At 36.9% G+C, this 12101-nt stretch overlaps 1 protein-coding gene across 7 annotated transcripts in view; it reads left to right on the top strand.

Annotated features, from left to right (window-relative positions):
- FRY (FRY microtubule binding protein) overlaps positions 1–12101 on the top strand; it is a 514411-nt gene that overhangs the window by 433837 nt on the left and 68473 nt on the right. For all 7 annotated transcript variants that reach the window (XM_051986496.1, XM_051986491.1, XM_051986495.1 and 4 more), the window contains 4 exons: positions 213–316; positions 1342–1527; positions 5212–5410; positions 9575–9696. In XM_051986496.1, coding sequence (XP_051842456.1) covers positions 213–316; positions 1342–1527; positions 5212–5410; positions 9575–9696 — 611 coding nt within the window. The remainder of the gene's footprint in view (positions 1–212; positions 317–1341; positions 1528–5211; positions 5411–9574; positions 9697–12101) is intronic.

Below are 12101 nucleotides of genomic sequence, written 5' to 3'. Positions count from 1 at the left end.
GTGAGCCTCTTAAAGGAAGAATTCTGTCTTTTGTCCTTCACTATTCCCAATACTTAGCACAGGGCCTAATATATGGTAGCTGCTTAATAAATGTTTTTTGATTTATTGATATGCTAATTCGGAGGGTGTAAGTGTTTTTATTTCATTAAAATTTAGTAATATATTATTATTTTTACCTTCCTCATCTCTAATTTCACTTTTTTTTTGATCAGGTGCAATATTGCTGTTATTTTTATGACTGAGATGGTTGTAGATCACAGTGTGAGAGAAGATTGGGCCCTTCATCTCCCCTTACTACTCCATGCTGTCTTTTTAGGTAAGGTTACATCTAAGAGGAGTCATTATCCTTCTGTACACCATATGGCCACAAACTGAGAAAAGGAATTTTGTTAGCATTCTTTCCAAACTTTTCCACTGTCATTCAGAACATTGGATTTTCAAATTAGCTTCAGGACACAATTCAGCAATAATCCAAATACAGTGGAAACTTTTGATAAACTTGTGATAATATCAAAAAGGAGGTAAGTGGCTGAGGGGAGAGAGCACCAGACATGGAGGCAGGAAGATTTGATTCAAGTCCAACCTCTTACTAGCTATGGAGTACTAGGCAACTCATTTTACCTTTCTGTTCTCCTCAGTTTCTTCATCTATAAAATGAGGTCAAAAATAGTACCTACCTCCCACAGTAGTTGTTAGGATAAAATGAGATAACATTTGTAAAATGCTTTGCAGGCCTAAATCAATGTATAAATGCTAATGATTATAATGCTGTATAGAATGAAATTCAATATAAAGTAGATCCATGAAAATAATGATAATAATCTCTGACAGCAGAAGTTATTAACAGTAGGTGATCCATTAAAAGTCGTAAGACAGAATAATTACACTCAGTGGCAAAAGTGTAGGCAACAGGAGTGAAGAGGCAAGAATGGATCCTGAGAAAATATCCATAGTTATGGGTGGAGCATGGAAGAGCAACCAGGAATAGAGTAAAAGAAGACTGAAGAATTAACAATACAATCTGGAAAGTGCAATCCCATGGAGATTGGGGAGGAGGGTGGAAGAGAGAGTGAACAATATCAAATGCTCTTGAGGGGCCAAGGAGAAGCATCCAGTTACCCATACTCCAAGGTTTTGACATAAGGAGTAAGATAAATTGTTTTCCTCGAACCTCACTCTTTATGTTATTAACTGATGTCAAGGTGAGAAAATTACAAATCTACTTTGCATGTTCCTTTAGGTAGGGTTGCCATGACAAATGCTGGAATTTTTTATTATTTCTGTAGTCTACAAGCTAACTAAAAATGAATTTATACAAAGAGATTTCCCTTTTCCTCTTAGGTTTGGACCATTACCGACCTGAAGTCTTTGAACACAGCAAAAAGCTGCTTCTCCATCTGCTGATTGCTCTTTCTTGTAATAGCAATTTTCATTCCATCGCATCAGTACTTCTGCAGACCAGAGAGATGAGTGACGCCAAGACGCTCACAGTTCAGCCAGCTTATCTCCCTGAATACCTCTATACAGGTAACAAAAACAGAAATTGTTGGCATGGAGCCATCCTCTAAAATTCTGAGACTTCTGAAGATCTCAGAGTAAAAATAAGTAATTTTTTAATGTTGTTATATTCAGTCTTCTGCATGATGAACATAGCAATAAATCTACAAATCTTTGCTGGATGCCATTTTGGCCATGTGAATTCAGGGCCAGTGTTTCATTTTGCAGATGAAGAAAATGAGGTCCACAAAAGTCTAGGATCATCACACTATATGTTAAGGATTGTCTCATATAGCTCCCCTCCAGTATAAGAATCTTTTTTCTATTACCAATTCCTTAGAAGAAATAACATTTATTCCATTTGTCAAAGAAGGAAGGAAGGAAGGAAGGAAGGAAGGAAGGAAGGAAGGAAGGAAGAAGGAAGGAAGGAAGGAAGGAAGGAAGAAGGAAGGAAGGGAGGGAGAGAAAGGGAGAGAAAGGAAGGGAAAAGGTGGGAAAGGGAGAGAAAAGGAGGGAAAGGGAGGAAAAAGGAAGGAAAGGAGAGGGAAGGGAAGGGAGGGAAGAGAGAAGAAAGGAGGAAGAAAGAAAATATACTTCAGTCTGTACTGTGAGACCATCAGCTCTCCATCTAGAGCATGGCCTGCATGTCATCACATGGCCAAAGCAGCATGACTGCTTTAGAATGGATCATTGTGTTGATCAGAATTCCTAAGCATTCCAGAGTTGCTTTTCTTTACATATTTTGGATATGAGGATATAGACATTTAAGGCCAAGGTTCCTTTCTTGAACATTATCTCCTCTGAATTTCTGAGTATCTCCACTGCTATGATATTTAGCTTGGTGGATATTCTTCTTTTTAACCTTTTCCAGTGTGTTAGAATTACAAGATTATTAAAATAAACCTTATCATCACCTGCCCTTGTTAGTGGATCCAATTTAACCAAAAGCTGCCATTCCTATTTTTTAAGTCATCCTCTAGAAATCCAAATCCCATTTTTAATACCATCTCCTTAAGCAACTGTTCATTTCTCAAGTTTTCTTTTATCTTCTGCTCTTCCTTTAATGGGTAACATCCTATGCCAGTGAAGTCTTCAATTTCTCTGAAAGACTTTATAGTGATTTCTGGTTTTCTTCTGATATCATTTGTGTCTACATGAATCACCAGAAGTGAAGAAGATTATTGTTGTTCAATCATTTCATTCATGTCTGACTCTTATTAACCACTTTAGGAATTTTCTTAGCAAAGATCTTAGAATAACTGGCCAATTCCTTCTCTAGCTCATTTTACAAATTAGGATACCGAAGCAAACGGAGTTAAAACTATCCATGGTCATGCAGCTAGTATGTCTGAGTTTCTGAGGTGGTATTTGAACTAGAGCCTGACTTCAGGCCTGGCATTCTATCCACTGTGCCATTAGCTGTTCATTGGGGAATATAGTGTGGGTTAAAACTTCCTTCTGGTCTTGATCTGATTGGATCTTTGTCAAAGAGACATTTGTTAATAGTCTTGAAATACAGGCACTCGGTCATCAACAATTTCATAGTGCTGTATTAGTACAGGTCATATTTGTCCCATTTTGTTCATAATCATATTATGAAAATTTTCATCAAAACCTTATCCACAATCCAGCCTAATAAGCCTTTCAAAAAAAGAAAAAGTAGGTGATTTTGTCATAATTTGTTCTTAGTGAATCTAGAGTAACTCTTTCCTAATGATCTTATTCAGAGAATGCAGGCTTTTTTTTTTTTTTTAACAACAAGCTGAATCAAAGTATGACATTGTAGACTTAAAGCATCCAAGAAAAAAAAGATATAATCTTCACCTTTGGAGAAATATAGTCTTTAAATTTCACTTAATATATATAAATATGACTTGTTCTGAATTTATAAACCAAGCACTTTGCAGGCACTCACTCAAATGGTTACTATGCCTTCCACTTACATTTCCTTCACCAACATTAAACAAATACCTATAACCCTAAATTTAAATATTTAAAAATGCTTATTCTTAATGATCATATTCTTGATATCATTAGTCAGGTTTTTTTTCAATTTAGCAATATTTCCATGTTGGGAATTCCCTTTTTAAAGGACTTGATAAATCTATTTAATAATCCATTCTTGAATTTTATTAGGGAATGATGCCAGATTCAATAATCTTTAATTCCTAGAATCTATTTTTCCAGTAAATTCTGTAAATTATTATCCTTCGGAGTACTTTGAAAAGTAGTGCTGATGTATTGAAGTCAAATGTTTCTCTTAAGGAATTTCTTAGGAAATGTGGCCAGTAGGCAGTACTTAAATTTTAAAAATAATTTTATATCATTGTTATTTGAATGAATTCCCAGGACAAATATATCAGTTTTACTTAGGACTGCCTAAATTTAACCTAAAGCCTAAAATTAACCATGATGGGTTTTTTTTAATCCAGTTGGTTGGTACAATTTAAAGACCAATCTTTGTATTTTATTTTCTTTTCTATATTGTATTATGATATGTTTTCACTTCTGCTTCTACAGGAAATTGTGGCAATCAGGCAGAAAAGCCAGGACAGTAAACTAGAAATTAGTTTTTAGAACAAATAAAAAAAATTTAGGGAGAAAGTTAGTGAAACATTATAAGCAATAAATGGGGAAATGAGTTGACAGAAAAGTTAGGGTGAGACCCAAGGAAAGCTATGTCTTCCCCAGAGCACTTGAAGATGAAACCTAAAAGAACAATAAATAAAATAAAAATGGGAAACATCTGTCAATATCTTTCCATCAATGATAATAGACATTGGGACTCTGATATCATAATCCCTGATGTGTTGCATAAAATAATAGTGACATATCCACACAAAGACAGAAACATACCTGGATCACCTACAGAACAGTTCCAGGCTGAAGAAAATTGTACTGATTCCCAAGAGATCTGAAAAAAAGGAAGATAATGAATGATTTGGTGGGGGGAGGGGGAGAGAGGCAGAAGGTGAGGAAAAGATGGCTTAACAATTAGAAAGGCAATTAAAAGAACATTAGTAACCACCAAACCATACACTTACTTTCTCATCTTCCCCCAAATCTATAAGAACATGATCTATACATGGATCAAGAACATGTTTGCTGAAAAAACAAGAAAGGAACAGGCAAGCTTTTGTTTAAAGAAACAACTCTGTCTCTAGAATAATATACTATGTCATTCTTATCAATCAAATGTATGATAGGGTTGTCTGCAGTTTTTGGCCAGATTTTTCTCTTCTTTGTATTCCTCTATGTTGATTCCATCCTCAAGGTATTTGAGACCACGCTTTCTAAAACTAATTACCCAAGGCAGTTTAAAGCTGCCTTTTATTTATTGGGAATTCATCTCCACATTGGCCTTGCCTTTGGTCTCTTCAATCAATCAGTATTTTCCTTGTGTGCTAAGGACCTCCAAAAACAAAATCAAAACCAGTCCCTCCCCTCAAGCAGATTGTAATCCACAGAAGTAATAATATACATAAGGTGATAAGGTAATGATACTGGTTTCCACAAATGAAGCACAAAAAACTAATTTCTCTCTAAATGTAAGCCTAAACCTCCCAACTGCTTCTTTCCTCTTAAGTTTAAATCTTGGTGGTACTCCTACAACTTAAAGGGGGGCAGTGTTGTGTGTGTGTCCTGGTCTTATTATCTGGTGCAGATAAGCACCCTGGAACAATGCATTCTACCCTTCTCTTCCTCTTCCACCAGGTGGCTTTGACTTTCTCAGAGAGTACCAGTCCTCCCCTGTGCCAGATTCTGGCTTAAGTTCCAGCTCTACCTCCTCCAGTATCAGTCTAGGAGGCAGCAGCGGGAATCTCCCACAGATCACCCAGGAGATTGAAGACATTGACACAGCCACTGAAAATGATGAGAAGGCAAACAAGCTCATTGAGTTCCTGACTACCAGGTAATGAGGCGTCTGCATCTCAGAGCCATCATTTAGAAAAGTGCCAGAATTTAGAGGGAAAGAGAAAGGAAGGGGGGGAGACAGACAGACAGACAGAGACAAACAGAGAGAGAGAGGGAGGAAGATGGAGAGAGACAGACAGAGAGAAACAGACAGAGAGAGAGAAAGGGAGGGAGAGGGAGACAGAGACAGAAAGAGACAGAGAGAAGGAGAGGGAGGAAAAGAGGAAGGGGGAGGGAGAGAAGTGAACACTAAGTTCCAACAAATTCTAGTATTTTCAAAGAATTTGATAAAACTACGATGTATAGAAAGGGGCTTCTTTTGTTTCATTTTGTTTTGTTTTGTTTTTTGGAATCATTGTGTATTATATGGTTGGTGTCTGATTCTGAAACAATCCTAACTTTAACCAGGATTAAGCCAGTGTTTTCTGCTTTAATACCTTTAATGTTTGCGGTTTGGACACCAAATGATGAGATTGTTGTGGGCACCACATGGTGGGCTTCAGTCATGGGAAGAATTCACAGTGGCCATTCTCTTTGCCAAAAGGTGGATTTCTTTAGAAGAGGTTACAGACAAAATGAAGCGATACAATAGACACCAGGAGTGGTAAATATAAATAGGGAGCAATAGGGTTACCCAAGAGAAAGAATCCATTAAAGTAATATGCCATGAGGTGGGAGTATTCCATTGACTGGCGGACTAAATCCACAGAGTAATTTAGCACCCTAAAAAAAATTTGTTAGCTATAAGAAAGAGAAAGACACCATGAAGCATGGGGGCAGGGTGAGGAGAAAAGCACTACCTGGCAAAAAGCAGTGGCTGGCTATAACCCAAAGGCATTCATTCAGCAGAGATGGCATGGGCCAGATTTGTAGGGGAAATTTAGCCTTGGGGATTTGACATAACTTGGATTTCTGACTGGACATAGCAAGGTGGGCTGCCTCCACTATAGGTGGGATTATAAGGTTGAATTTGAGCCCCATCAATGCCCTTCCCTGCTTGTCTCAGAGTAATTTTGTCAGTATTTCAGACTTTCTCTACCAACCCCAATGACCCAAAATTTCATCATCTTTATATGTAAACTTATGCATTCGCTGAATCTTACCAAGGAACAATTACCTAGAAAACTCATTAAATTGTAAGCTACTAGAACTGTTTTTTATCTTTCTTAATATACCCAGTGTGTGTCCTACAGGAGACACTTAATAAATGTTTATTGATGAAAAATTTCCCTCTGTTCATTAGTTAGAAGAGACCACAAATAGCGTGCAGAAACAAATTGGGAGGATAGTCAAGGAAGATGAAACAAACTGATACTTAATAATTCCGATAAAAAGACCCAATTCTTCAGGTCTCATGATGCTTACACTTAAGATTTATCTAATAAATCCAGACTGTTACTGGCACTGTGGGGCATTCCTACAATGCCTTCTTATCTCTAGTGGGCAGCTGCTCATGATCTGCTCCCTTAAACTTTTATGTGATTAAGTCTGACCTCTAGTACTTTTCCTATTACCGCACTAGAGAAAAATTCCTTTTCTATTATTAAATATCTAGAGCCTTTTCTGTACTTCACAAATCCCTCTTTATATTTTTGTCAGTCAATGAGTTCATCAGCAGTCATTTATTAAATGTTTGCTATGATCCAGATACTATGCTAAGCATTGGAGATACAGACAAAACAGAAAACAGCTTCTCCCTTCAAGGAGCTCACATTTTAAAGAAGTAAACACCATGATAATAGCTGGATACATACAAGTATAGAAAGAGTAGGTGGGAGATAACTTCAGAGGTTAAGCAGTGCAGTTGTGAAAGGACCTTCAGAAAATGGGATTTAAGCTGAGTTTTAAGGAAACCAGGCAAACTAAAAAGAGAAAAGGAAGCAGAATATTCCAGACATGGGGGACAGCAGGTACCAAGATAAAGAGAAAGGAGTCAGAGGGATAAATTAGAGGAACAGCGAGTACTTAAATGTAGCTAGATCATAATGTGTAAGAAGACTGAACAGGTAAGAAAAGGCCAGGTTGTAAAGAGTTTTAGATGCCAAACGAAGAACTTTGTATTTGACCCTGACCCAGCAGTGAGCCACTGAAGTTTATTAAGGGGAGGAGTGACAGTAAGATCTATACTATTTGGAGAAAACTTGTGAAAAAAAATTAGTAGGTCCTTTTTTTAATATTGTGTGGGTCTGGCTCAAATTACTTTGTATTTATTTGGCTTATATTTTGTCTGTATCTTATTGCTTGCATGTTGTTTCTCATAATAGGATGTAATCTTGAAGGCAGGGCCTGTTTGGTTTTGTATTTATGTCCGTTTTATTAAGGACTGTCTCTGGCATAGACTAATAATTTAATCAATTTTATTGAAAGATAGGGACCATCCAAAGACCCCAGCTTTTGATGTATAAAACTCACTATTTGACAAAAACTGCTGGAAAAATTGGAAACTAATATGGCAGAAACTAGGCATTGAAAGATGAAAGAACTCTGAGATTATCATACATAAATAGCATTGTTTGGTCATAGGAACCATATTAAGGGACCAGACGTTCTTGCCATTATAAAAAGAATTTGATGATGACAAAATCATGAGAAAAATAACCAAATAATTTCTGCATATATTTTATTTTGTGAATAATAGGATCATAGGAACATACCCTCTTTTACTTTAGAAAACTATCTTTTTTAAAATCTAGAACAATGAGGATACCTCAAGTAAGGATTCCTGAGTACAAATACAAACTCTCCTTAGTCTTTATGTCACACATATACAATGCCAATAACAAGAAAGCCAAACTTTTCTCAGAGAAAGAAACAAGAAAAAAGTTTCTTCAGTGAGAAAAATGTTTTCTCTGGTAATTTTCTCCCCATGATGGTCTAGGAGTTGGACCTGATGACTTCAAAGGTCTCTTCCAGCTTAAGATCTTTGACTCTATGAATTTATTAGTAAAGTAAAAGAAACAAAGGAATCTTCTATCTTTTTTTCTTTCTTCCTTCTTTCATTCCTTCCTTTCCATTGATGCATGTACTCTGCTCAAAAGAATGTAAACTTTGATCCCTGAAACCTCTCAAATTATCTTAGGGTTCTTTCTTAAGGACCATGTCTTAAACCCAAATCATTCTGGCTCTCATTGATTAGCCAGGAATAAATCCCAGGCCAAGACTGACTTGGTGGGCTCAGATTAACTCAAAATGAATGGAAATAGCACTTGTTTCTGTTATGGCCAGAAACCCCTAGTCTTTTCCTCCTAGCTTGATTTTTTTTTCTAAGTAAAAGAGGGCATTCTCTGCTTCCTTTCTTGCCTAGTTTTAATCACAGTTTGGGTGTTGCCTCAGTCAAATTGAGACCTATTAAAAAAATCTTATCTTTAAAAGGCCAAGCTAGAGATCTGGTTCTCTGTAGAGCCATCCCCTATCAGAGATAACAGGGGGAAAAGTGAGGCAGGTAACTTGCACAGCCCTCTCTCACTTAAATCCAATTCACTTGAGTATCATGACATCACCTTCTATAATATTATGGTCCTCCTCTAGGAGGAAGGACAAACTACAACAATTAGTAAGATGACTCTGTAGCCCCCACCCAATTCTGGCTATGGGCTATGAGTCTATTTTTTATAAGTCTATAGATTCCCATATGAGGTATTATAACTAAATGTGGCAGTTGTGAAATGATTAATTATCAATAAATGGTTTGGCTTGTATACCTTTTATATACTTGTATTCCTGCAGGTGAAAAGAGGTAGGGAGGAGAAAAAGTTTAAGAAGTCTTGAGTTTCAGTCTAAGGCTTTCAGATCTCATGTCAGCACTAATTGACTCCTATGTGGAATGTGGCAACAATAATGAACCCCAGGGGAGATCAGTCTGTAAGACAGCCCCAAGTTTCTGATTGTAAATGTTTCTTGGTGATTAGAATTTTCAAACTAAAGTCCACCCATATTTTTTACTTAAAATAGAAGAACGATAGATTCCTTTATTTCCAAGTTGCACTATATATGAAACTTTAGAAACCCTTATTGAACATATTATAAGAGACCTGACTCACAATAAAATGAATTTTTAAACATTTAGCAAAGCTGTTATTAGTGGAGAAGAAATATATCACAATGCATCATTTTTCTAACTCAAAGTCATAACGTATGTGCTTTCTATTTTATGTCTTTTAAGGGCTTTTGGTCCACTTTGGTGCCATGAAGATATCACACCCAAGAATCAGAATTCCAAGAGTGCTGAGCAGCTCACTAATTTCCTACGTCATGTTGTGTCTGTGTTTAAGGATTCCAAGTCAGGTACTTTATCTTGTTAGCTGGAAGTGTACCCTCAGCTTTTCCACAGTTGGATCCATTGTTCTGCTTTTATCTAGTATGTTATTCTATACTTGACACTATTAAAACAAAGAACATTAGGGGTGCTTTTTACATTTGCCAAATTTCTGATGAGTTAATTTTTTGGAAAACTCAGAGTAATAGTTCTATCCCATATAAGGTTATAAAAACTCTCATAAACAGACTATATAATTTAACACTGATTGATGTCATCTATATTTACATTACCCTACTTAAAGTATTTTTCCTCCTCTCATTTTATCTCTTTCCATTTCCACTCAATTCAACCACTTACTGATGTGGCCAATCCTTAGACTTCACCATTATCCATAATTATACCATCTTCAATATACTGAAGGGGTACAGGAGTATAGAAACACTGAACCCAAAAAAGTATTGGGGTTTCTGGATTCTCCCTATATAGTCCATCAGATGTCGGAGAGAAGGGCTTTGCCCCTAAAAGTATATTGAGTTCCAGGCCAATGTTACAAGGTGTCCCAAATGAGTTTGTAGGCTTAGACCTCCAAATCAAGAGGCAAAGATTTTATTATTACTCCATTGACTGGCATGCTAAGTTCCAAAAGGGAGTTAGCTATTAATAAGAGGAAAAACACAAGCTAAGTTCAATAGTGGAATCTGCCATTAGTTAAGGAAAGATGCCATAACAAGGGGAAAGACTTCTTGGCAAGTTCTAAAAGAACTTGCTGCCATAAGACTGGTGGTTCTTAATGAACTCAGTAGGCTAAATTTCTAAAAAAAAAAAAAAAAAAAAATGGGGGGAGTTAATTTGGTTCTTTTATGGGGGGAATATAACCTCAGGAGTTTATATTATAACTTGGCCTTCTGATTGGATTCAGTTACTGTGATGTCATGATGATTTTGTCAATTGGAGGAATTCAGTTGAGAACAAAAGACCTTCGTAAGAACAGAAGGTCCATTTTAAAAGATAATGTATCAGTTTTCCTCCCTGTTTGCCATAGGGAGTAGCATGGACAATACAATTCAGGTTCTCTCCTGTCAAGGCTCACCAAACTACCAAGAACAAAGGACCCCATCAATACTGAACTTTGAAATCCTACTTTTTGGCACAGTTCCTATCTTTCCATTTTTTTATATTCCTATTTCCACTGAACTTTCTCTTCTTCCTTACCATGGCTGCTGACGCCTGAATTTTCCTTCAAGTTCTCCAAGTCCATTAATTTCATCCTGGCTTCAATTACTACTGCTCATAGAGACCATGTTTATGACTTTGCATACTTGACACCCAGCACAGTACCTGGCACATAGTAAGCCCTTAATAGATGCATATTGATTGATTGATTCATTAATCCTTTATATCCAATAAAAAGAATTCTGCCCAAATCTTTAAAACCAACTTTCTTCTGGCAGGCTTTCCTGATCTTCTTAGCCAATTAGGGCCTTCCCCTTCAGACTTAACAAAGACTTTGTTTTGCAAATTAATGGTTGCTGTGACCTGTAATACTCTATATTTACCAATTATATTTGTGCCTTATCCATCTCCTACATATAGGCTCTATGAAAGTGGGGACTATATATCATCTAATCTTTATATATCTCCTTCCTCAATACAGCGTTCAGCCCTAATAGTTAGGTAAAAGTTTGTTAACTGACAAATTGAATTGGTGGTCTAAGAATTCTGTTTTCGTTCTAACCTGCTAAATATTTCAAGCCCAAAGAGTCTTTTGCTAATCTGGTGACTCAGTCAAAACATTAAAAACCTCAGCTGCTCTTGGTATGGACATTCCCAGGGCTGGAATATTTGAGCCACACTTCTGCCCATTATCATAACATGGTTGGATGGTTGGTTCGTGTCCGTTCTCAGAGAGGATCCAAATGGCATCACTATGTTAGAGCCAAGTTAGTGTGTCTGACTATGGTTGATCAGACCAACATGAGCTCAAAACGCTCTGCCACAGGTCGGACACAAGTAGTCCCTATGAACATTTAGGGTGGATTCTTTGTACATCTCACCTCTCTTTTGAACTGCTTCAATTCTGCTTTGCACACACCCTTCTCTGATGAGGGCACACCAAGGTGGGTGGTCCTGTGCCAGTTACTCCCAGTCTAAAGTTATTAAGAGAGACTTGAGCGTATCATAACATGCTAATTACTTGTTAGAGGAATTACTTAGAAAAAAATGATGGTAAACTGGGGTGGAGGAGGTATTGCTGGAATAAGGTTTCCCGTGTCTTGTTTTTAGATTCCATTTTAAATTACTTCTGAAAATCATGGAGCTCAGTGATATTAATTTGTCCTTTAACCAAACGTCCAACTTTAGGTTTGTATAGAAGCTGCATCTCTCCTCCACAGAGAGGCAGAAATGGTTAAACTTGGCACTTGATTATTTG

Source organism: Antechinus flavipes, chromosome 3 (genome assembly GCF_016432865.1).
Source record: "Antechinus flavipes isolate AdamAnt ecotype Samford, QLD, Australia chromosome 3, AdamAnt_v2, whole genome shotgun sequence".
Classification (NCBI taxonomy): domain Eukaryota; kingdom Metazoa; phylum Chordata; class Mammalia; order Dasyuromorphia; family Dasyuridae; genus Antechinus; species Antechinus flavipes.
The sequence above is the reverse complement of the archived record's forward strand: the minus strand, read 5'-3'. Positions and strand labels throughout refer to the sequence as shown.